This window comes from Thunnus maccoyii, chromosome 14 (assembly GCF_910596095.1).
Source record: "Thunnus maccoyii chromosome 14, fThuMac1.1, whole genome shotgun sequence".
NCBI lineage: Eukaryota > Metazoa > Chordata > Actinopteri > Scombriformes > Scombridae > Thunnus > Thunnus maccoyii.
Window position 1 is genome coordinate 25,747,027 of NC_056546.1, and position 27,390 is coordinate 25,774,416.

The following is a 27,390-nucleotide window of genomic DNA, read 5'->3' on the forward strand; positions in this document are numbered from 1 at the left end:
TCTGGTCATCCTGTAGGGCTGTATCTACTACAAACCATGACATGTACTATAACATGACATGACATGGTAGTTGTTGCTTTTGTTTTTTCAGGCAGTATCAAATTAATATTGATATCTGCTCATTTACTACATACTTTTCAGAGGGTATTTTCATTTTCACTCAATCTTTATCTCAGATTTGCCATGCAGCAGCGAGATCGATAGGTGCGTCTCCAAATTGAGAGAGGTGCTGTGCGCATTTTACGCACGTGACACAGCCGCGATAACTTCATGAATCACTGAAATCTTTATACAGGGCGACAGGGTCAGTCAGGGTCTAAATCTGACTGACCTTAAACGCTTTTGTCGTTACACACAAATTCCTGTAAACAAAGACTATAATAAGAACCTGAAGATTAATTTGAGATGTAGTTTTCTTGTATTGTGTTTTGGTGAGGCAGATATTCAAATTTTGAAAGTTTAGAGTGTATAAGGGCTTAGAACATTATGATGGAAGTACATGATGAAAAATATGATACAACACGCTCAACTCACAATAATAAAGCAGGGTGCTGAATCCTTAAAGTAGTGAAAATGAATAAGAAAGGCCAGGACAGCACACCTAGTTTACTTTTTTAAATTGCCACTTGGAAGTATATGATTGCCATTCATATGCTCAATTATGTCTCATAAGTTGTTGCAGCATTTTTTGGGTTGATACCATTTGTTACACAGATGTGGTGGAAATTTAACCATTTTTGACCACTTGAGAATTGATAAAATGGTCAAAAATCCCTCTAAAACACCACATTACGACACCAAGACCTTGAGGAACACCATAGAAAGATTCATGCTGTGATTTGGTATCAAAAACTTTTGACATTTGGAGATTTCTGTAAACTGCATTTTTCAGCGATTGGATAGTGAGCACTTCATAGCCCCTTATTGTCAATATACCTAAGAAAGCCAGACATCTTCTCAAAGCCTTCAGTCTCTAGTTTGTAGTTGTAAAGTTTCATGAGGCTGTGATTACCCTAAAGGTCACAATAGGTCATTTTATACAGAGCAGTCAAGTTTCAAAAAATGGTATCACTACAATGAAATTGCTACTATGGGGACTAACATCATCACATATGAATACAATTAGACTCACTGAATCCATAATAGTCTCAGCTTTCCAGTCAGACCCAATTAGTGCAATTCCAAGACTGTTTAGGGACCCCAGTATGCAGAAATATTCAAATATACAATTTTTAGAATAAGTGAAAATAACACATTTATACTGCATACAAAAAACTGCATGGTTTTTGCCCAAATCTGCATTGGTCTGTAAAGGGAAGACTCATGGGTACATATAGAATCCATTTTTATTCAGATATCTTGAGGTGAGAGGTCAAGGGACCCCTTTGGAAATGGCCAAGCCAGTTTTTCCCTCGCCAAAATTTAGCCTAACTTGCTTGGAGTGCTATTTATTCCCCTTCCCGACAAGCTAGCATGATATGGTTGGTACCAATGGATTCCTTAGGTCATCTATTTTCATGTGATACCAGTATCATCACTTCACTCTAGCCTTTTAAACTGAGCCTGCTACAGCCTCTGAAAGACAGTAATGTCATCTGAGGACGCTGGCGTCCTAGTGGAGTTTAAGAGGACATACAACAGTGTATGTGAGAATGTAGAGGATATTCATGAAATCAGTCATCTAATAATCTAATAAACGTCCTGTACCTCTGCTAGTGAGGTGTGGCCTACATAGATAGCATAAACACACCCACCCTGACAGCCACCATCAACAACATGGACTATCTTTGCTACTTGTGACTGCACCTGCATAACATAGGAGCATCCAGGTGAAACTGCAGTACTGCATGCAGCTATTCAGTGCAGTTGCAAGTATTTGAAAACTGACATTTTGTTGTTGTTTTGGCTCTGCAGCCCAGCACATTGGACTTAAAATGAAACAATGACTGAGATTAAAGCGCTGACTATCAACTTTCATTGTGTTGATGCCCATAGTGTGTGAGCTGTGCAGGGACTGCAGCCCTTTTTGTTACACAGTCTCTCAATTAAAGGACATTGTATGATTTTAAACACACAGCTAAAGCGACCAAATGTTTTTTATGACCCAGCAGTGGACTGTTGTTTTTCTCTCATTCTATTATTGCCATTAATATTTTTTTCCCTTTTTGTCTTGGCACTCACCTCTATTATTATAAGCATTATTAATGTTGATTTGGCAATTATTGTTGTTGTTACTCCTTTTATTGTGATCGGTATCTCACTTCAATTCATTTTGTTTGGTATACTAAGCCAAGTATGACGTGATCCTCTAATAGCTCCAAATCTGTGTGAGTCAACCACTGAAATATATCATCCTCCATCAACCATTTAGATGTTGGTGTAAATGGGATCTTCTCTATTATGCACACTTTAAAGAAATATTTATGCTGATAATCTGTGAAAGATGTGAAGTGTATCTCCTCATCTTGATCTTGTTACGGTCAGCAGTGATTGCACAATAGAAACATTTCCTCTAAAACTACACTCAATTACAGCAAATCCAGCACTCAACAAGCAGTACATAACATCATGCGCTGTATCATGTGTTTCAGGGTTACTAAATAATACATCAGTCCATCCCCTTCTCCCATCAGCCAGACATGTTGTCGTTCGCTTGTAATCAGCTGCAGATCATGTGATGACGGTTGTGTGTGTGTGTGTTTGTGGTTGGAGGTGTCTAGTGACACTTTGGCATGACCGACATGTCTGACATGCCCCACATTCCCCTGCAGACGTCTACATGAAGTCTCTGTCTCTGTCTGTCACGCACACACACACAGACACACGATCCAAAAAATGATTATCAAACTCCTTAGGCTGAACACGGATGGTGAGTTATTATTTGTAATTACATCCAAGCATACACACACACTTACTGTAACACATGCAAAGCAATAAAACAGTAAATTGTTTTTAAGGAATGCTCTCATTTTACTTCTGCTCACCACACACACACACACATACACACACACACACACAGTGTTCACAGCCCCAGTGTTGAACAAACTGGGGGCAGACAGGCGTGTGAGTGATGGTCCTCAGCTGCTGGCAGTTCCAGAGGATGAAGCCTAGCCTTCACTAAAAATATGGCCTGTAATTTAACCAAACCCTCCCAGGGAGTCCACACCGGCTACACACTCTAATTTAGGAGCTCATCTGAGCTCTTTGTGATTGCACTGCGTCACTCTCTCCCGTCTACCGCCTCATCCTCAGTTTGCACGTCCAGACTGTGATTGATGTTGGTCAGTGACAAGGAGGAAGTGTGTGTGTGTGTGTATGCGCGCGTGTTTGTGTGGGTGTCTGCGTGTGTGCTCATACTATACAATCTAGAAGATAGTATCTGGAAACTGGATAGGAGACATGGGAGTCAGGAGCTCTTACATTTGTTTGCCTTTCCCAGAATAGAACAGCAAACTGCTTGCTGGCCAGACTGCAGTCCTCTGTAAATAGACTGATGTAAAACTATACTATTGAATATGTTTATTTTGATTCATATTCATTCAGAGTGCATAAAATACATATAAACACAATTTCATATTCATTCAAATGTCGTTGTCTCTATTGAGAATACACAAAGTGAAGAGAAATGTCTTGTGTTTACATGTTTTGTTTACAGGTGAATATGCTGAGATGCAGAATGCTGCAAACCAATATATTCTATTGAAGCTGCCACCTTTAAAGTTAGCTCCATACAGAAATAGATAGTTGATATTAAATGTCATCCACATGGGAAATAAGGTCAGCAGCTCACTAATGAATTCCTGGGCAGCAAAGTCTTTTGGTACCCTCCAGCACTAACCCACACTGCAGAAACCTAATACATAAACCATATACGCTGCACGAACACAACATGTGCCCTTCACAAAATGTCATTTAAAATAATACAAGATTTACATGGATAAATCCCTTCAGTAATATGATAGTAATGTTGTCATCATGCTGTGGCATAAGAGATTGAAAAAAACATATGGACCATAGATACAAAATTCAAAAAGCTCAATAAAATACAAAATTCTGCTTCATAAAAGGCTCCTCACTGTGAAGCAGAATTTAACCAAAGGTAAATGATCCCTATGGGCAAAGTTATGTTCAGGTACACTAACACTAGCCACACAAAGGTTTAATAGTCTCCTTGAAAGAAATAGGTTGCGCTTATTATGTGATTTAGGTGAGACTGAAGAATAAGTCTATTTCATGCTTTATCACTCATTATATGATGATGTAAGGATGACACTTTTCAATCAAATGGCCTTCATTTCTGATTAGTTCTTTTGGTTGGATGATTATAAGAGTTTACAACCATAGTGGTTCTGTAAATCTGTAATCCTCACTGTAAAGAAAACCATATAGTTAGATAGTTGCACCAAAGTATTGGACACAATGAAATTTGACCCAGTGATGGCACTATAGATGAAAAATTAGGAGATCATCAAAGTTAACAAAGACCATGAATGTCTTCAGCAAATTATGTGATAATCCATCCAGCAGTTGACCAGAAATTTAACCCTGAATGACAAATGTCAACCTGTTGGTGGCACCAGTCAGTAGATTTCAAAAGTCTGAAGATTTCATCCTCTGGGGACCATGAATGTGTTTACCAAAATGTATGTATATGTTGAGATATTTCACTCAAAACAAAAATGAATAAACTACAGGTGAAATCACTGGATATGTGAAAACTTTGACCTATTGGTGGCATTAGATGAAGAGTCAGGGGATCACCAAAGTCATTAGGGTTCATCCTTTTAGTACCATGAATATCTCTACCAAATTTCTTGGCAAATAATCCATCTGATAGTTGTTGAGACATTTGACCAAAAACTTTGACATACAGGTGATGCTAGATGAAGGGGTGGGTTGGGTCACTAGTAGGGTTCATCCTCTGGGGACCATGAATGTCTGTACAACATCTGTCTGTAGGCTGGGTACATTCATAGACTGTAAATCCCTTTAGGAATATAACATATCAGTACAGTGAAATCTCATTTAGTGCAATAATGTCATGAAACCCCCAAAAATAGTAAAACAAACACACAGTCCATGTAGGCAAAAATGTAGAAAAGACCAAATGCAAACACACTTAATTTGTGTGATAAAGTTTATCCACCTTTTAAATCCTAATATCCTCTTTTTATTTTACCTCAAGTAACTCCACAGATATTTTTCCATCCTGTTTGAAAACAAACAGACTCTGTGTCTGGTTGGTCAAGCACTTCAGCAACATTATGTCACACTGAGTGAAATATTCAGATCCTAGATACATTTTTTATGGTTACATGACCACATCAGACAAAATCTGACAAAATCTGTCTTATCATTTTAAAGACTCATCCTATTAATATTAATACCCATGTGGAATTAATAACTTTCGGATCTTGACTAGAATTTAAGATAAAGTGGGCTTGCATGACATCTTTTCACACAGCATAAGTGTAGATATGATTAGTGATGGACATGGCAAATGGTATCAGTGGTTAAACATGTCGTCATATGTGTCAGAGTGAGTAGGATGAGCAATTAAAATGGAAGTATAGATACATACCTGCTCTTAAACCAGTGGTGGTTTATGTTGTGATGAGAACTGCCTGGGGTTATAGCTTACCTTTTATATTAAACAACATACTACTAGCTGTGGGAATGCTTGAGTGATATCGCAGTGATTGATGTTTGGAGTCTTTACATCATCCCTTTAGATCCCAGGATGCTGAGTTGTATCATTTCAGATGAAAGCCCCCCCTGTTGCTGGCCTGCCCAGCCCAGTACAGGGAGCAGTGTTTCCAATGCAACACCTTCAGTGGGAGTACTACATGTATGAGGTAATTGTTGTTTGGTCATGTGAGCTGCTGCAGCAGCTGTCAAATGTGATGATAGCAGGAGAATCCTCGGCCCCGCCCCCTGCAGCTGATTGGACAGCACACAGCCGTCTAGGGATCATCAACCAAGAGATCAGCCTATAGCAGGACACTGTAGGAGATGAGTTTAAGCCAGAAAGAGAAGGAAAGTGTGAAAAATTAGAACCAAAATATAAGTATTGCCACCATATTGAAATTATACAATAAACTGCTATTTTAATAAATATATAAATTCACATATATTGTATGAGTTTTAATTGCATTTTTCTCAGCTATTCTTCTTCTCTAATGCTTGATTTTTACTTTTATTTTACTCATGTTACTCATGTTTTTATAGCTTTTCAAAGACCATGATGTGAAGAAGTCCAGTTTCCTGTCTGCTGTGGTTCCAAAGAGCTGATTATCATGTAGCTGGTGTTTCAGGGAAATGTGTTACATGATACAAGTTGTCATTGATACACAATATCTTGTTGATTCTGCTGACAGATAACTGCATGAAGATAGTGACTGAGTCATGATCAGAAAATGCATTAACATTAACATTAACATGTGCCAACACCGTGATTCAGACTAAACATGCCAGCAATTTATGACCACATGTCTGGTTTAAACAAACCAAAACTGTGTGTGATATGTAAGATATGTTTTACATCTTTAAAAGAAATGGGTAGTGAGTGAGTATCAGTAATACTATAACAGGTGACATGTTTTTTGCAGTTATTAAAGCATTTAGATTTTAACTGATAATAAAAGGAGAAATTTGGAGGATCCCATACTTGAATATTGAGGACCTATGAACAAATGTGTATTAAGAAGCAGAACTGTAATCGAAGATTTCATCCTTGCAAAATGTAATAATTTGTTTGGGATCCCCTGGAGCTTTCTTTGGGCCCCTGGAGTTCCCCTCACTTAAGGAACATTTGGCCAAGAGAGCAGACAGAGAAGCAGAGACAGGAAAATAATATGCATGTGTGCTCATTCCTTTCTATTTGTAGAGAGAGACTTGCTTCATTAAGATGGTTACGAGTACACTAACTCAAGGAGACAGCCCACACCTGGCCGATTGCACCACGGAGGTCAAATCTCTGTATCTCCCCTCCTTCTTCCACAAACACATATCTCCTCCCGTGGTGTCTCCATCTGCAGCTCCCTGGTCCCATCTCACATATCCCATCCATCCTAAACACATAGAGTAACACGCACACACAGATACAGTTGCACAGTGAGGAAAGATCACCTATTCATCTCCTCAACCACAAAGTCATGTGTACCCTAAATGTTTATGACTTAAGAGTCAGACTCAAGTTACAACATTGTAAACAAACGGGTGGTGTATATTGCATGTTACGCTGGAATCTATGGATAGGACAAATGCATGTCTAACTAAAGTGAAGGAATTTTGAGTGTCAGCTTATCTTTGGGCATATTTTTAATATGACACCCTCATAATGTTTCATAATGTTAATGTATCCATAGGCTATTGGGTTTGGTGTGTGTGGTAGTCCTACTCACTGGAAAGTTTCTGACCTTTCAGAATGCTGTTAAGTTTCCTCAGTTATCACCTATAACTGTTAGTGTCCTCCTAATATTTCAACTAGCCTCTGCAGGGTCTAACAGTATTCCTATGCTTGTATAATATTGATCACCCTAATACTGATGTGATTTTTGACATGAAAAGTCTTTGGTCTACACATCCCCAGCAGGCGGAGTGTACTTTATCCAGAGCCCCTTGGTTTCAAACCGAAGCTCCGCCTCTCCAGCAAGCGCACCCACCTTGTCCACCAGCAGCACAGTGCGCCAGGGAGCGAGCGCACAGGCGTGGGGCACACCGGGGAGCACACACGACTGACCAGGCAGCAGCTTGAGCACCGACGGCGGAAGGTCTCGGAGAGAAGAAGGTCGTTTCTTGGCTAAGAGAAACCGCATTAACAGCTCCCAGAGGTGGAGTGTTCTGTTAATTGTGTCAGCAGTGGAAAGAAAACTCCTTCACGACCAAATTTGGGAGTACCGTAACCGGTGGTGGGGAGGAGGGGGAAAAGATGCAGTTCCAGTCCGACTCGGTGAGCCGCGCAGTCCGCCTCCGACGCTGGTGATGCCCGCCGTGCGGGGATCACCACCGCCCAGCAGCAGCAGCAGCAGCAGCAGCAGCAGCAGGGGGAAGAGGAGGAGGTCGGGAAAACAGGGCGTCGGGCCGATGATGATGATGGTAAGGTCGGGATCATGGCTAACGGAACCGGTACTATCATGTTAAAATGCGTCGTGGTTGGAGACGGTGCAGTGGGCAAAACGTGTCTTCTGATGAGCTATGCCAATGACGCCTTTCCCGAGGAGTATGTGCCCACAGTCTTTGATCATTATGCAGGTAGGAATACAATTCTTCTAATATTCTCTCTATCATGAGCGTCTAATAATAACAACATGACATGCTGAACTGCTGCTGTGCTGTGTTTTGTGATGGTTTCACAGAATAAAACCTAATAAGAGAGGAGATAATGTATAGAATAATGCTTGAGTTGAATTCCCTGTTTCCTCTGCCACTCTTTCTCTAACTGCATTGGCTTGCATCTGTTGCTATAATCAAAACCACTTGTTTGCCTTCTTCATAGCAGAGAGGGGTTGGGGACCTTGAGCCCCCCTCCCCTCCCTCCCTCCCTCCCTCCTTCCCTTTCTGCTCCCCCTCCCCACCCTCACCCCTCTCTCCTTCCTCCTCTCAACTGCTCTTTGTCATTTCCTTGCAGTGAGTGTCAACGTCGGGGGGAAGCAGTACTTGTTGGGACTGTACGACACAGCTGGTCAGGTACAGTTTATTTTTTACTCTGGCCAGGTGCCAAGCATGTCAAGGACACATACACACACACACACATGCATACACACTCTCTCTGTCTCTCACTCTATCTCTATCTCGGTCTCTCCATGTGCTCCTGGGACCAATAACTATCCGACGGTGCCTCCAACACGCCCACAGGCTTCATATTCAGGCCAAACACTAAGCTGCAACAGGTGATGGTTTTCGCACATGGGTTTACTGCCAGAGTCTGGTGTGCCATGGACAGTGATGGTAGTGAGGGGGTTTCAATAGTTCTATTATGTGGAGAACAGGGCTCCTATGTCCAGTAGTGATGTCACAGGTTTGTTAATAGGGCTGCCTAATGCCTGGGCTTTTTCTTTACAATGTGCCATTCAGTGGGCAAGAGTTAAAACTCTACTGAAAATGTGATGGCCTACACATACACACACAATAATGTTTCCACTCAGCAGAAGAGCCAGTGTACACACACACACACAGACAGAGGAAACACACACAACAGACACAAGCTCATTGAGGGTGGCAGTACAGAGTACAGAGTATTGGAAAGGCCCTGTATCATTTGCTACCAGTAGATCCACTTTTATGGACTAAAGTTGTCCAGCTGGGTGAAAATAATACGGTTTTCTCTGGGTTTGACCATTGTTGGAAACATTTGGGATAATGTAAGTACACAACTAAACAGAATATATAACACAGGTCTAGTCGTTTTTAGACATTATAATACAAGAGAGTTAGATACCTTTCAGTGGCATGACTGACGTTAAAAGCAATAGGCGAGCAAGACAAACAAGTTCTAAAACAGCACTCCACGTCAATATAATCAGTGTGATACAATCAGCGTGCAAAGTAGCTCACAATAACAAAAAGCCATGTGTCTATTTAGTTTGCTGAAAACAAGCAGTAAACCATTTGGACTTAAGTTGGCAAACCAGCAAATTTGTGGCCTCATTACCTGTCCTGCCTACTCCTCATATGACTGACAAACACGACACAAACAAGCAGTGAGTGACAGTTTAGCTTTCGCTTCATTGACGTAGGCTCCACTCAGCTGGATGCAAGGCACCTTACATCAATAAGGTGAGAAGCAACTTGCTATGAGGAAAAAAAAAACAGTAAGAAAGTAGTCAGCTGGAAATGTTTTAATCTGGCCATCTGTGGACAGCCAGCGTGTATGAACTCTGTGTATGAAATATTAGGCAGTTAGAATAGAACTGAACAATTAATTAATCAACAATAAAAAAACAGAAAAAGACAAAATTTTACTGCTTCTAGGCTTACAATGGGTTTTCTTAGTTATTTATGATTGCAAACTAAATATGTTTGGGAACTGGACTGTTGCTCGGACAAAATAAGCTGTTTAAATATGTCAACTTGTGGCCTAGGAAACTGTGACGGGCATTTCTCACTATTTCCTGACATTTTGTAGACCAACTGAGTAACTGATTAGTGAGTTTCAGAGTTGTTTTGATTTTAAGAGCAAGAAGGTTAAAGGTAGTCTGTGGACTTTTTGACCACTAGGAGTGCTGTGGAGTCATGTTTTTACAAATGGGCCCCTATTTTGTTTGTATGCGCAAAAAATGTAGCAACGTGCCAACAAAGGCAGTGAAGAACTGCAGGCTAGCACGTTTTTTAGACTGTAAGAGTATATACAATGCATTTTGCTAACACTGAATGTAAACATAACTTTTTTTTTTTTGTTTACAAGACAACTCCACAGAGCACCTTTAAGTTTGGACTCCCGTCAGCTACACTGCAAGACTTGTCAAAAGTGATGCACTTATTCTCTGCGCCAAGACCTTTAGCCTCCTGTCTTTCCAACAACCTAAAAATGAACACATGTTAAATGTTGAGTAGTTAACACTTTCCTCAGGACCACATTTAACCGTGTGAAGTCAGAATCTCTCACAATCAGACATTTGATCTGTTCATCGGAAAGACAAAAACTAAACGCCGAAAGGTCAGCTGGGGAATATTCAGCCGTTTCTCTGTTCTGTTCATTCATGAATGCTAAATGCTCGAGTCTATGAATAGCAAATCACAGCCGCCCTCCCTCCGCCTTTCCACCCAAACAGCTACCTGTGGCTGTGTTATATATTTTTGTCTTGAGAAAACAGATGGTAGAAGTGTTACTACTCGGTTGTAAAAAGAGGAACACAACCTTATTGTCTATTCTGGCGTGTTTGATTGGATGTGTGTCAGAGGCGGGTTTGTTTTTAGCTGATTCAGAGTGTCTCTGAAATGGAGAAGTTCTCCCAGATGTCGGCCGCGGGTGCCGCCGGCCGCTGAGAGTAGAGTTACTGCGCTTCAAAATGCGGCCCCTCCACCCCCGGCTCGGCTGACCTCTTTATGTGGAGCACAAGGCCAGCTGGTAATGTTTATAGCTTCAGCATCTGATCAAAGACTTGCGCCCCAAAGAGAGAGGGGGAGAGAGAGTGAGAGGAAGACAGAAAGAGGAAGAGAGAGAGACAGATGGGGGGAGGCAAATAGAGTGAGGAAGGAGGATGGGGGTGGGGGGGGGGCAGTGGAATTACCCAGAAAGTGGATAAATTCAGTCGTCTCAGTTTCATTTTCCTTTCCCTTTCGTTCTCCGTCGTTCAGCTTCAATTCACAACTCGCCCTTCATTATCTCCACCTCTGGCCTGCGCTACACATGTTCGATTGGCGTCAAGCTCCCTGTAATATTTATATTCTTGGCATGGCTGGAGCTCCCACAATGCTTTGCTGTTCCACAAGGATATCAGCAGCTTTACAGATACACGCCGCCGTCGTGCCCTCATCGGATACGACTCCACGCTGTCACGTCCGTGTTACATGTCAGGGCCATATAATCACAGCTCGGCATTGAGCTGAGCGCCACTGTGCTTTGTCTGCTGTTGATACAGCTTCCCTGCCTGCTATTGTCTGCGCGCTGCCACGTCGCTCCCCGAGGCGCTGCCTATTGAATTATTCCATATGGAAGGTCTGCAAAGTCTGTTTTGCTGAATGTGACGAGGGAACAGAGGGGAAAGTCTTTACTTATTCATTCATTCTTCTGCTGCTGCTGCTGCACTCAAGAAAACGTAGCATCTCTGCCTGAGGAGGAGCAAAAGGAAGCAGGAAGTGGATGCTAAGTGCTGTGGTACCCATGGAGATGCTTGAGGGAGGAACTGATGAGTTGGGACCCAGCGGGATCTGTGTCCCACTGCCCTATTAACCCCCACTTTGTTGTCGGACTGTTCCTCATTTGCTCACCCCCTTCAAATACCCTCACACTCAACTGCACATCCTGTAACCCCTTTTACCACTTGACTTCACCCATTACCCCCTCTCTCCTCAGTGCTTGGTGTAGTCTGGTGACTATTCTCTTTTTTGACTCATCAGACCAATGTGGCCCAGTGACCCTTAGCAGTCCCAGCAGAGCGGCAGGTGGGGATGGGGGTGTGTGTTGGAGGGGGGAGACTGGAAACGGTTTTACCCAGCTGGGGGCCTGTCACCACTCAGCTGCTCACACACAGAGAAACAGAAATACCAGACATGGCTCAGGTCCCACTTTCAGCTTGAGTTCATACTTTGGAATCGCCCAAATATCTGTTGCCATGTATGGTGAGAACATCCTGGTGAACTCCTTTAGAGCAATGCTTATTTCTATTATTGAATAGTCTGTCCATATTTTTGTCATAAATCCATCTTTTTGTCTATAAAATGAGCATTGCAATTTCTGAGAACCCTTGATGACTTCACATTGCTTGCTTTGTCTGTGCAACAGTCCAAACCTGAAGCTATTCAATCAACAGTGATATTACAGATAACAGAAAAGAGTTAAAGGGTTACTTTGGCAATTTATTAAAACAATAATGTAATTAATTTAATTTACTGAAACAGCTGGGTACTGTAGTTTTTAGCAAACATTACTGAAACAGGAGGAAATAGTGTGTTTGTTGGTGACTATTTCCAGCTGTGGACTAATACATATTTAGTGCTTTAGTGGGTATTTACGGCAGCCAGACAGTGTATGTGGGATTGAGTCAAAATAAACAACACTGTTTGTATTTATGGTAATGAAGGAACATGTCACCCAGTGCGACGATGTGGCTTTCTGATGTGCTTTTAATAGTTTTTGGACAACAATGGAGCTCTATGGCACAGAGGAATAAGACATACATGGATACACAGAAAATAGTTGTTAGTAGAATCAGTTTATTGTTGGTTTTTATCTTATTGTGGGATTTATTGACAATAGGAAACATATAGAATATTGTCGGCCTTTTCCTTTAACAATCTGTAGTCCTCAAGCTCAGATAAACCCTGAGGACATCATCAGAGACTTGACAAAGCTCCTCCAGAGGCACAGAAGACATTACATAACTTCACAGGTAGTGCTATCTGTGCTGAGGGAACATTTATGTGTAAAATTGTTGGAATTCCCCTTTAATTAGTCATTTCTGCACTATACTCTTTTGAACTCTGGATCATCTCTACCACCTAAAGTAATGTATTTTGGTGTTGTAATATTTTGATAAAAGAAGAGTGGAGGCGGTGTTAAAAGGATATGAAATTAGATTGCTGCTCCTAATGAGTCATAAAATGTCTTCATTTATGTTTTACCATGCGCAGTATATATGCCACTGCCATTAACGGCCCTTCATGGTAACAATAAACTGTCAGATTTTTGAATGGAGCATAGCAGGATGTTCCCACCATACAGACATGAATAGACAGAGTGCATCAGCACTCGAGCGATCATTAATCACTATTAAAGGGCTAGTTAAAAAATGACACGAGCATAAATAGCTTTTTTTATTCCCGAGGTTCAATCCCGGTTCTGCAAAATGTGCAGATTTGCAGATCAGAGACAGAACTTTGTGAATAAAAGCGTCTGTGTCTGGGCTTGTGTTCCCACCTGGCGGCCATGTTAGAACAGGCGTCTCTGACTCTGTTGACATAGCCGGTTTATAGAGCCCCGAGGAGGCGATTGGAGTAGAAAAGGAGAAAGACAGAAAGGAGAGAACCGTAGAGAAGGGGTGGGGGGGGGGGGGGCATTGGAGGAGGGAATGACTCACTGATATCATAGCACTCATATGTCACTGAGTCAACAGCACACAGTGGAGCTCACACAGTGGCAGAATTAGTATGCCAAGCTTTGCCATGATGGAAATGTATGGACATGTATGGGGAGAAGTTAGTGTTAATTTCCTTTTTTCTCTGTTATTCCTTTCTTCCCTTTCCACCAGTCATATTTACTGTACACTCCTGACTATCTTGGAAAGACTGTTATGCAATGTTGCAGTGATGTACTCATGGACTGTTCTAATAAAAGTCTGTGACATACTTCAGATGGAAAGTTTTATCCGAAGAGAGCACCTTAACAGCAGCATGAGTGTAAACATTTCTGGACCGAGTATCGAAGCTATGTAGGAGTACACACTGTGTCTCTGCCACAGTGTGTACTCTCCGAGTGGCTAGCAGGCATACTGTGTTTGGTAATGTGTCAGGGGTGTACTGAGGAAACCGTGTGAGAGGCAGAGGTGGGTCTCAGAGAAGCTCCCGGCCTGTTTACAGTAAACTGCTGAGTGGCTTACACTGTGTTCCTTTATCTCTGGGGCTCTCCGGAGGATCGGAGGATTCACTTGTGCAAGCAAAGGTCATGAGCACACAAAGACACACAAACACACATTGTACTTGATCCCATGTGACAGATATATAGTGTATGAGGGTACAGAGGAGAGCACATAGTGTATGTTACAGCAAATTCAGTATATACCGATGCATGTTCTTCAAAACAGGTTAAAATGAGCTGCATAAAAGTAGTATCTGAGAGGTCTAATATGTCTGGTTGTATTCGTTGGCAGTGATGCAAATCACTGTGGTTTATGGCAAAATTAGATTCATGGGAATGTTGGATTGCTGTGATGAAATACTTTGATTTTTCAGGCATTTAATTTGATTGATGGGCCAAAACAGACATTTCTTTGTGACTGTTTTTCAGTATCAGGAGTTTCTCAGCTGAAGATGAAAGTTCTTTCTTGAACCTAGAAACAGCAGTTTGAATTTTTTAGGGAATATACTATAATATATGCTATATATTGATTTCACAATAGGGAATTATATACTGTGATAGAGTATTTTATCTAAGGGTGGGCAATATGAATAAATTCTTCTAAAAGCTCTACTTTTCCCAACTTGTAAATACCTCAAAACGAACATACTATGTGATCAATAAATTAATTACCTTTTGAGCTGAATCAGAAAGATCCTGACACATCTCACCTCATTATCAATGTAGTTACTAGATGATGGTTTAAACATTCGCCTCACTTGTTAAAGGTATACTATGCAGGATTTTCCTAAAAAAAAAAAAAAAAAACAATGTGTAGACTCATACAAAAGTAATCCCTCTCAATCATCATTTATGACCAGCTTGAAGTGTGTTGCATTGTATTTATCTACAGAGACTCTGCCCTCTGCCTGTATTTTCTTATTATTTTGCTGTGTGTGGGACGCTTCTGGGCAGTGGGTGTGAAGCCCCCAGCCAGTAACAGTGTGCAGGGTGTGAGGTCGGGACTCGTAGTGTAGCGACAAGGTTACATTGCTGTCTCCATCTCTCTCCTCTGCTCTCTGTTTATGTCATGGATGTATAAAGATAACAGGTCTCTGGGTTTGTTAGGCCAAGGACAGGGCTGAGCTCCAATCACACACGTACACGCATGCACACACACAGAGCAGAGACGCCACAGCGGACAGGATGAAGCGTGTGCTTCGGCTGCATTCACACCAAATCCAGCAATGCAGCACCGTCACACAGGGTTGTGCGCAAGTATGGGCATGTTTATTTGTGCTTTAGAACGTAACTTCTATGAAACAATCAGAAAATAACGTTTTATTTACTATGAAAGCTGCGAGAAGCTCTGGTATATTGTGATATTCATATATATCGCGATATAATACATTTTCTGTACAATCAATTGAGTAGTTGTTAAAGGATAAAATAACCAGATGTTTCTGGCATCCAGTGCATTAAGTGAATCCAGTGAATTAAATACCTGATAAGTCATACTTTATCACATTGATGCGAAAAACCAAGGCCTCAGGAAGTGTGCCAGGCTTTGAAGCCAATTTGACATAGTGGTCAAACCATATAATTACAACTTACAGGTCCAACAGGGGCCCAAAAAGCATTTTTCTTGCACACAAATACGGGAAAAGGAGAGGCTATAAAACGGTGGATAAATTTTTTTGAGCATCACAATCCCCACGAAATGACTCGTTTCACTATCAAAACTTGATCCACTGGGTTCAATAACATTTGGAAAGTCTAGAAGAGCCCATAGAGCCTGTGCAGTATGTATTCATCCGAGTAATTTCTTTACAGCAGGAAGTGGCTCTTTTGGCTTCATGCGGCATTGAGCAACTTTCGTAGAAATGAAAGGCGCCCTGCCTCCAACGCTGTATCCAGTTCTCTTTATACATCCATAGCAAAAACATGTAAAAGTCCAATATTGCTCTGCACCATTTCCCACAATGACCTATACACCCAGAGATATTAAAGCAATTTAGTATTGTATTTCCATAATGTTGTGGGACTCATAAGAAACAGGTTAAAGAAAGAATGGTCAAAATTGAAGCTATCCTGACTTTTACTCTCTAGTATGGGTCAAGTTTCAAACACACTGGATCCTACATTTCCCCTAATGCAACTCCACAGTGTTTGATGACAGTCGACAAATTCAGCATCAGATCATTTCGTTCATGTCGAGGTCTTCGGGTTGGTGCTTCGGCTCACCTCACTTCAGTTGTGTTTAGAAATCATCCTTATCGTTTCTCTCAGCTTGCTGTAAGCACAGATGGTTGGCACTCATAATGGATTTCTCACATCAGGAAGTTCAGATAGCGTCAGATAAACTGTCTGTCACAGGGAAGTCACTTAACTTACAAAACACTACATCATCCCACATGACAATCCCCGACCCTCTAGCAGCCACTCAGAATTATTTGAAAGTCCTGTATGAGCCAGGTCTGTGAAAACCTGTGAAATACTGCACTCATTTGGAAATAAGAGGATGAACAACTCATACAATTTTGAATTATATCCACTTGACCCACTCCACTGAGTCATCTACAATACGAGCACAGGCGTGTGATTTGTGCACTGTTTTCATCATCTACTCCTGTCTAATATAAAGTCGGTATATCTTAAATTCATTATTCAGCCAGTAAAAAGGAACGACACCCTTGCCTGGATGATCTAGTGCTGTGTGGGGAATCCTCTGACATTCAGCTCATTTGCATATCCATTTTTCCTTAATCCATTTGTGTGAGAAAGACTTGTCTCAGGGGTTGTAACAGTTTGATCGTATTGGACTGTGCCGTGTGTGTTTGGCAGAAAGCAGGACTTGCTGATGGCATCAGAATGAAAGACTGTCATGCCCGAGCTTGCTCGTCCCATTGCAACTATCTCTGGCGTATTGAGACCTTGTATCCAATTTGCTTTGATTTCAGGGATGTTGACGATAAATTTCCCAGACAAGAGAGTGAGATTGATTCACTTGGTCCGAGTTGGTCTGGTTGAGTCATATCTAATTACTGGAGATCCATTGATTCCCTGTTTCTTCAAACTAGCTGCTGAAAGCCAACCCGATGTGTGCAGCCATCACTCAGAGATCATCAGAAGAAGAAGTGAGATAGGTTGTGAATATTCATATGTGTGCAAGTCGGACACTCTGTCAAAAGGGTTTATCTTTGGTGAGGACAAAGGAGCTCTTGATCTGGCGCACAAAGGACAGTCTTGCGTGTGTGAATTAGGCATTTACACCACACAAATATCGGAGATGGCAGTGTGTCTGGTTTTCTGTGTCTTGTGGCGATGCCTTGTGCTCAGTTTGCATTGAAGGACTGCAAATGAAAAACAATCCCTAATTGTCTCTGTCAGAAAGGGAGGGTGAAAAAGAAAGCAACTCTCAAGTGAAGGTCATCTTATTCACATTCTTTTCTCTTCATAACTCAAATCCAGTTGACATTTTTTATGAGTATCGTTTCTGTCATAAAATTGCTCATCGTTTGTATGAAACAGCCGAGGAGCTTGGCAGTGTGTGTGTGTGTGGAAGAAACCGCTGGATGAGCACAGAATAAGTTTGCAGTCCTCTTTCCTAACTTTCCTGGCTCCAGTGAAGAGTGAAAGTCTGTCTGTGTTTGGAGTTCATTTTTTATATGCTTTAATAATTCATGAATAATAATTTCTCAAATGTGAAGAGCCAGAAATGAATCATGTCTACTCATTTCTTCCCCGCCATTGTGACCTCTCATACTCCTATGACCCAGAATGTTAACCTACAATCCTTTTCCAGGAGGACTACGACCGTCTGAGACCGTTGTCCTACCCGATGACCGATGTCTTCCTCATCTGCTTCTCGGTGGTTAACCCTGCCAGTTTCCAGAATGTGCGTGAAGAATGGGTGCCCGAGTTGCAGGAGTATGCACCCAGTGTTCCCTACCTGCTCATTGGCACCCAGGTGAGTCCTCAATATGCTCTTCACACCAACTGCTCCTTACATATTCTAGCATACAATAAGAAAATCAGTTTCATCTGTTTTTGTAGCTGCACCTTTTGTACCATAGTGTGTGGGCTCAGAAAATGTATTATATATATATATATATATATATATATATATATATATGTGTGTGTATAGATATGTGTATGTGTGTTTGAAATACATTCATAATTGTCAGTTTCTTGGAGTATTGCAACATGAGTAAGCAAGAGTGATTGCAAAGTAATAATGCTGAGACTCAGATGCCAAGACTCGCCCTCACATTCTCATTATCTGATAGAGGCTATAAACAAAATAAAACTTAAGATTCAAAATCAGACTGCACCAGTTGCTTGTAAAAAAGTGTCCTCCTCCATGAGATCTCATGCAATACAACATACATACATTGAAGAGACAGGCTAAGACATTGGAACACGAAGGACAGAACATAAAGATGAGTGTGAGGAGACACAGTCGCACAAAGGAACTTGTATTTGGCATCTCAGACGATGTCAAGAGAGAGAAGTACATTATGAACTGGGAGGGGGCCAGAACTGTCACATCGAAGCACCATCACTAATTCAATAGAAATCTAAAACAGGCCCTGGGGACAGTAAACAAGGCTCACAAACCTTACCACACCTGTGATGCAGACCCAAAATTCTGCCAGGCAACACAAGAAGTCACTGTCTTGCCACTTCCGACCACCTGGTGGTGCTTGTCACACCATCACCACCTCTGATGTTAGCATTCTAGTCTGTAATAGCTCACAAACTGTACACTGGAGATTAGATTTACTTTTTTTGCTGAATTTATGCATTTGTTTTGTGACATTACTAATCAATGAAGTGAATCACAGTTTAACAAAACATACATGGGGGCATTTTTTCACTTCATGAAAGTGCATCAGCATTTGCTACATTTGTTTACTGTATGTTTGACTGAACACAGCACTGACATATTATCACCTTATGAAGTTCATATGGCGAATGTGTTAGCAAAGAGTTATGTATTTACACATTTAGCGGATATAGAACAACATCAGCATTCATTTGTTGCTAACATTGTCTGTCTGTTGTAATTATAATGCTGTGAAGGTAGAGTACAGTGAGTTTTTTACCGCCAACAGTTGCCTGCTGTGGCTGCAAACGAGGTTGTGGTTGTGGTGAGACTAAACCAAAATGGTAAAGTTGCGGTTTTAAAACCAAAACAATGAGCTGAAAGATGCTAAAATGCTCCACAGAGCTGAGGAATAGTTTGTTTGCTATGGTCAGTGGATGAGTTGATGAACTTGTTACTCTTGTTTCCTCTTGGTTCGGTCACACAGAAAAAAATCAAGGCGACTCATAATGCCTCACTAAAAGCCATGTGACAACTTTCAGTCCCCTCGTTGGTTAGATTTGAGAATGTAAACACAGGAAAAATGGACCTGAAGAATCTCCTGTTTGCCAAAATATCAAGAAGGCAACATACTTTGTTGCTTGTCCAGGTCGGATTTCAATTAATTCTCTGGCTAGCTGTTAGCAACTGTTGATTTTGCTCATCTGCATCCCAAAATCCAAAGCAGACCTGGCAGCGGGAGCTGTTTAGCCCACACTTATAGAGACTGAGGTCAGATCATGTTCCCACCACAAGTGAATTTATCCAGAATTTGTTTGTGACCAGACTGAGACCACTTCCTCTAAAGGTCCTCAGTGCAGTTGTTCTGGTCCGCACCCTAGTACGATTGCTGTGTTCAGTTTTTCCAAAAGTAAGTGTACCAAAGGGGGATATTAACCAGAATCTGATTCAATCAAGCTAAAGAATGCAGGTTTGAAAACACCCTTAGTAATCTTTTCCATTGTTAATATAAAATATTCAATAGTTGTTTAAAAAAACACCTCTTGAAATCCTGAACCTGAGCCATGGCAAAAAGAGCTAATTTATTACATTAAAAGCTGTAACAGCCAATATAAACCTGGCAAAAGACCTCAGGCTGATCTGGCTCATTTGGGTTGGAGCATCATCATATCTGAATGTTGTTGAACCACCAATTAACTTCTGCAATACATGTATCACTAAAGCCATATCGATGTTAAAAGAAGACACTAGTCCTGAGTATTAGCTTATTTCTTGAGCCTTAAAATTCACTGCCAATACCATATGTCCTCCTAAAAACGAGCACCGGTTTGTGGGTGATTTTTGGTCTGTGTTCCCTGGCAACCAAATGCCAGTTCAGCCAGGGCCCAGCGGTGATGAGGAGGATGGAGTGGGTGTCTGATTTATCGTGTGTCAGCCGATGTTTGCTGCTCTTTTATCAGCTCCCGTCATAACTCCCCCCCCTGCTCTTCAGCTGGATGCTGTCATGTACACATAAGCTTCATAACAGTGAGCCATGCTGCCACAAATCACAGCAATCAAGAAAAGGGTTAATGAGGGTTACGCCCAGTAAGATTGTGAAGGTGGATGCATTTATCATAACTGGTTATGACTGAGATTGGGAGAAAGTGTGTGGATGAGTTGTGTGTGTGCTCAGCATTGCAATGAATAAAATAAGAGTGAGGAACCTTGTGGTTGACTGTGAAATGGTTTTGCACAAGAGCAGGAAGTGTGAGACAACATGACTTTGTTTCAAAATGAGAAAACACAAGGTCAGTTATACAGTTCAGCACTCAGACGTAACTCATAGCTATGTTTAGAAGCATGGACTGAGTGCAGAGCTAACGTGTTGCTCAGAAAAGTGCCAAATACCTAATATTCAGTCAATAAAGCACCATTAACAAAATATATGTAATTAAAATACACATTGTGATAGTAATGGTAATCCTGGATGCAGTAGAGTTGAGAGAAAGTGTCCATTATCTCTTTCAGATTGACCTTCGTGATGACCCCAAGACAATTGCCAAACTGAATGACATGAAGGAGAAGCCAATTGCCACCGAGCAAGGACAGAAACTGGCAAAGGAGGTTTGTATGTTTGTTTGACTGAAGAAGTGAAGTAATACGTGGCTGATAAAACAGAGTAGAAGCTCACATTTTCACTTTCGGTGTTGTAGAATTGAGCTGTCAGGTCCACTTAGATTCCTGTGTGCTGATTTGACCCAGGAATGCCTCCGTAGGAATGCAGTTTCTTCAGTGAAATGCTTGGAATCAGACCTCTGTCCGTTATTTGTCTGAAAGTGAATCCAGGAATACATTCTGGGTCAACATAAATGTCCAGTGGAGTTCACAGATGTAGGATGTGGCTACCAAATGTGGTCTGCGATTATTCCCTCCTAACCAACAGAAACCAAGAATACAAGTCAGCCTTTCAAAAATTCTAATCTAGACTAATTTAAAGTTCATATCGATGCAGTTTTGGCAAGTTATGATATGATTCATGTGTTGTGGGAGTCATTTTTCAGAGGCCACCAAGTCTATGTTAGATCATTTCAAGATATTTTCAGAGCACTAAAATTAGAGTTGTTTCCACTCAATAATGGCAATATTTTATCTTGTCAATTATTACATTGAACTCTGTTTTCTTCATAGATGACCTGTCCTCCATTTAGTTGTATTTCATGGTTAAACTCCTTATTGCTGATTAGATAGACTGGGGTTTGTATATATTTGTTAGATTTGTTTGAATAGTAAAAGCCTTGAATCATAAAATGTTTGTGCTTCTCATGCATTAGCATTACATTTGAGTCACAGAGATAAAAAAAAAAAAAGGTTTATGCTGATCTTTAAAAAATCCTGCAGGTCGATTAACATTGACCACTGTTCTGAGGGTATTTCTAGGATCCTCAAACGTGGAAAAAATGCATGATTAAAAAAAAAAAAAAAATTAAACAAACAAAAAAAAAGATTTTTTTCCAAGTTGGAATTAAATTTACTGTCCATGTCTTTGCTAGTTTAATCTGACATAAAAATATAAACACGCTATTTAATATGAAAATACAAAATAGGAGCCAGACGACTGTAACCAATTGTAAAAGCTTTTGACTTTGGATCATGTTGTACATATTGAGCCAGGACGCGTCATCTCTGGCTAGTCTTTGACTTCTAAAATACTTGGTAAATAAATAAGTAATTAAAAATCTTTCAGAACTATTCTATTCTATTCAGCACAGCAGTTCATTGTGTTTAACGACTCACTGGGGTTTCCAAAGACTTTCAGCAATTTATTTTTCAGAAAAATGGATGCTCTGAAGAGAATACATGACATGACTGTACATAGGTACACTGATGTTTACATCTTGGGTTTATTAAAAAAAAAACAGGAGAAAGGAATAAGATCTAACATTGATGAGTATTCTGGTTGGAGGACATTGGACTGGAGTTTGTAATTTCCCCTTAAAAGACAAAAAAATTGTACTCATGAGGGCATCCAGTCTATAGCTGTCATTATAATCAGTGAAAACTGCAACCACTTACACTGTACATTCATAGAGACTCAGTCTTTGTTTCACAGTTCAGTTATCTGTTTAAGTAGTGTATTTTTCGTCATTCAGACATACAGTAGGTGTCCGTTACGGAAATGTTTGTTATGGCTTTATTTGGACATGACTGGACAGTTTCGGAAAGCTAGCAATACTAGTGCAACATTTGGCACCTGGTGAAGCTGAAAATTTAGGGAGGGAGACTGTCAGCCCGATGATTATTGTTGTACTAAGGTTTTCCCATTCAGTTCAGTCTTGTGCCATGTTAGAAGTGTCACAGAAATGTTAAAAGGTAAGAACAAAGATTGCCTTTGTGACTTTTATGTTAAAGTGAGTAAAGGTGCTTATTCAGATATGAGACCAACATGTAAGTTATAGCATGTGATTGCCATCACATTTAAGTAACAAGGTACTTGTCTGAAAGGGGCTATAGGCTAGGTAAGCATTTCTTATCGGCTGTAATCAGATACATAAGTGGCATTTTAGGTATTGGTACAGTTAGCAACGGCTAGTTTTCCTGCGGTTGAGAACGTTTGGGAAAAACAATGAACATCACTATTTTAGCTCTGCTTATTACTTACCATTAGCAGCTAAAGTTACCCCATAATATCAACCATAGCCAAAGTAAATGATATATTATTACACTGCTAGCTATGTACAATCATAGCATTAGGTTACAGAAATGCACTCACTCTTCCGAGCTGGCAGTGCTACTGCCTGAGTCTCTGCTTCTTCTTGTTACATTTCCTGTTAAAAAATGTGAAGTCATTGTACTCTGAACAAACTGTATATAATGGAAAGTCATTTTGGCTGTCAAAGAGCCATCCTTAACACCATTCACTGAAGATTTTTGGTGCTAAAGAAATGCTGTAAGCTAGGCTACCAAATAAAGTATATATCAAGTAGTTCAGGCATTTTTACTTATTTTCTACACTGCAATAACTGGTAGTTAAACACTGTAATGTTTCTTTCCTTCTTGTCAGATTGGTGCATGTTGCTATGTGGAATGTTCAGCGTTGACCCAGAAGGGCCTGAAGACAGTGTTCGACGAGGCCATCATTGCCATCCTGGCCCCCAAGAGAAAGAAGGGAGCTCTGAAGAGAAGACTGGGACCCCGCTGCATCAACTGCTGCCTGATCACGTGATACATAAACCCAGAGATCATTCAGCAACAAACCATAAACCAAACCTGGACTGACGGCTAGAGACAGACAAAAGAAAAATGCACAGACAGCAGAGCAGAGACAAAATAGAAGACTTAAAAGGACAAAACCAGAGCTAATTTTAAGCTGCAGTGCTCTTGGAAGGCCATAAGTCTCTCCTGCTGTCCAGCACTTGAGGATGCAGTTTACTACCAAAGGAGCACAAAACCCAAGTCCGTCTCTTCTCCTGATAGACTTTTTTGCCTCAAAAGTACCTTGTTTTATAACCATTTTTAATCATATTTCCTGTACAAAAGTGTTGTAAGCTGTCATATGAAAAAAACCCCAAACCAACATTTCAGTTTAAAGAGAAATGCTACCTTCCAAGTTCATATTATTTCTATGGTTTTGAAAGCTAGATTATTGATTTATGAATTTCTCCATGTAAGATCAGATATCCTAATTTGAAGGCCTTCAAGGGAGAAAACATACAGCTGATAAATAATGGGAGACAGACTTTAGTGACACTGTGACAGTGCCCAGGGTACATTTCTGGACATAAGGGCCCAGTTCTTTGGATTTAAACCTATAAAGACTCTTTTGGCAAGCAAAGTCTGTCTCTAATTATTTGTCATTTGACGACCTGCAAATGAAACCACACAAGGTGCTTTGCTTTGTGTGGAGGATAACTCACGCAATCTACAACCAGTGAAATGCTATTCAAACAACAGCTTTTGGACCTAAAACTGTATTCTTGTTAAGTTTGAGAGGCTTGTTTTTGCCTTATGAAAACCCCATCATTTTATAGTGTGGCATGTCAGAACATAGAGGCTTCATCAGATATTGAAGAGGTATATTATCCATTTTTAAAATATATATTATCTAGAGTTTATGATTCTGTATCTCTAAAGAGGAGATGATCAACGCTGTGCAAATATTATTTTGTCAACTGATAGCTTACTTTTGTTGTTTTGAATTTTTGTTATCCTGCAATAATGTGTTATCCTTTTATCGCCTTTAAGAAGGTTTCAGAGGAAAGAAGAAGAAGAGGGATCTCATATTAGAAATGATTCATATCCAACATCCAAAGACTCAAATGCACACACTGTCATCAAAATCAGGTGGCTAAGGTGACCCAATACTGTATATTTAATGCACAACATGAAGCACAGTCCATGCATCTTCATTTCCCCGCACAACAAAGCACATTCCTCTGCTTTTAAATACTTCTCTTCCAGAAAAGGCTGATTGAAGCACAGACAATGCACAACCTTCCATCAGGCACAAGTATGAGCACAGTCCATCTTACCATGTACAATCATTGTCCATCACCTCTAAAATCTTGTTGCAAGGCATTAGGTGAAAGCCTTGGCGCCTCCCAAATGTCATCTTTTCGTGAAATACAGGAAATACACTGATCCAAGCAGTTTTGAAAGTGTATAAGAAGAGGAGGCAGCCAGTTGCATCAGCAGTTCCTACAAGTTCATACTTAGCTTGCGCAAGTCTTTACCAAAGTGGAGATGTGAACATCACTAAATTTAAACAGGCTGCACCACACAAACTAGTACTTATGTAGAGGTTAGTTGTCAGTAAATATTTATACCTGTGGCTGCCAAGTGGAGCTAAGTGAACCAACTGAAAAAGCCAACGTTAGCTTGCTAATATACAGTATGTCCCATTTAGATTGACAGACTAAAATAATGCAAGCTAGTTTAGCATAATCAGATAATTCCCACTCAGTCAAAACTATTTGGATACTACTAAGTCTGAAACATGTTTTTTCATGCATGTATATGAATAAAACATAAGTATACCATTAACCCTTCAGAAAGGATTGGCACCTAAGTTTAATATGTCACTTGGCCCCATGAACTGTTATTTTGTAGCAGTTATGTTACAACTTGTGATGCTACAGTGACTTAGTTGATTGGACAATGCTAGACCTGTTTCCCCAGCAACTGATTTACACTTTGCTAACATCTTTACTAGCTAATACATTTATTAAGTATGGATGGTGCAACCTGATTTTGTAAATTACCAGTTTGAAACTAGATAATAGTTATAAGAATTTAGGAAGGATTTCACAAAAAAAGTTAGTGATGGATTAAGGATAGCTGGTGCAACTCAAGTCTGTAGAAGTCAATTCTGTACTAGAATTTAAATAAAAATAATTACCAAATTTGAAGTTATGAGGTCCTCACACGACAGCTGTGAAAGGATTTATAAAATGTATTGGAACAACATTAGTGTGACCACCATCCATGTAGAAATCCTTTCATTTACACAATAGAAACACGTTCCCCCCAGAAGAATACACTGCTCTGTAATAAAGTCATGCTACAACATTTCAAATTGAAACTGAGATAATTTGTGAGGTGGATTTGTGATCAGGATTTAGATAATAGTATAAAATATCTACGAGCCCCCAAAACAGTTGTATGCAACAACAGTTTCAAGCCTACAGGTCTGTAATACTGTAGATAATGAACTTGACTGAACTTTCCCTGCAAAACATCTAAAATATCAGCTGTGCTTGTTTTTATGCATTTGTTATTGGCTTTTTCTAACTTTTTTTAATCAAAGGTGCCAACTCTTGCTAAATGACTTCTGTTAATTTTCTGTTCAGAGTCAGATATGATTGATTAAAGCTTTAATGTAAATGGTGCTCCTCCTCTCTGCCCCAGCCTGCATTGTATATTGTACTGTCTTTCTGAGCAGCAGAGTGGATTGCGGGGTGAACAGCCTTCTCTTTCAGACAGTTTTGCTTGCTTACGTTGTGTGAAGGTCCACCCTCAGGATCCAGGACCTTAAGTGCCGCAGCCACCAATGCATTTTCCCGTTGATGCTCCTGTCTTCTCAATAAACGTGTTTACTGTGTTGATAAGCCGGCTTGGAGGGTTTAACTTAGAGAGCGTCAGATGTGCTGTGGGACAGATTTGTGAAATTAACTTTTGCAGTGTTTATTCCTGGAAATCAGGGCATTCATGTTCATAATGGGTCATACAGCACTGGGTTGAGTTGATAAGCAGGTCACCGGAATTAAACTCCGAGGCATGTTTGTATGAAAACACACACACATACTTAATGTTTATTAATGAATGATTCGTTCAGAAGCCTTCCTTTTCAACCTTTTAAAGTTGGTGACAGTATTTCACCAATTTACCCTTTATGACAACTCACTTTATACAAGGACAAGGGTTATTGATCTCTGGTGCATGAGCGCCACTTGCTGGCTACATTTTTGTGTAGTTTCCCTCACCTTTCTGCTTTATACTCAACATTAGAGGGCATTTCAATATACATACTTTGTGTACTTTTCCATCTGAGGGGTACTTCAACCACTGGACACTTACTGTAGCTTTGGGGGATTAAATCAGCTGCCCTAGTTTCACTGTATAACGAAGCATCTCAACGGAAGCAGTGAAAAAAAAAAAAAAAATCACAATTTTGGGCCCATTTTGTTATCTAACTTGCACTTTAATTGAACATTATGTCTGTCCATATAAATTTTAGGACTTGGAAACCTTTGTTACACCACACGGCAACACAGAAGTTGAATAAAAGATGTACTTTTATATAACCACGGAAATTTGAAAATGTTAACATAATAATATCAGCCATGATACATGCAGCTTAATTTTGTTA

General features: G+C 40.4%; 1 protein-coding gene across 1 annotated transcript; it reads left to right on the plus strand.

Moving 5' to 3' along the window:
- Positions 1 to 7,661: 7,661 nt before the first annotated feature.
- On the plus strand, positions 7,662 to 26,629 carry LOC121911286 (rho-related GTP-binding protein RhoQ). Its single transcript, XM_042432611.1, has 5 exons — positions 7,662 to 8,253; positions 8,630 to 8,688; positions 18,021 to 18,185; positions 21,054 to 21,149; positions 23,587 to 26,629. Exons 1-5 carry the CDS (start codon positions 8,112 to 8,114, stop codon positions 23,746 to 23,748), a joined length of 624 nt encoding a protein of 207 aa, XP_042288545.1. The 5' UTR covers positions 7,662 to 8,111; the 3' UTR covers positions 23,749 to 26,629.
- The last annotated feature ends 761 nt before the right edge of the window (positions 26,630 to 27,390 follow it).

Bases quoted from the DNA above. Each gene is read 5' to 3' on its own strand.
- LOC121911286 (XM_042432611.1), top strand. From the start codon at position 8,112: ATGGCTAACGGAACCGGTACTATCATGTTAAAATGCGTCGTGGTTGGA. The intron at 8,254-8,629 runs GTAGGAATACAA...ATTTCCTTGCAG, and splicing joins AGTCTTTGATCATTATGCAG to TGAGTGTCAACGTCGGGGGG. The intron at 21,150-23,586 runs GTTTGTATGTTT...CCTTCTTGTCAG, and splicing joins GACAGAAACTGGCAAAGGAG to ATTGGTGCATGTTGCTATGT.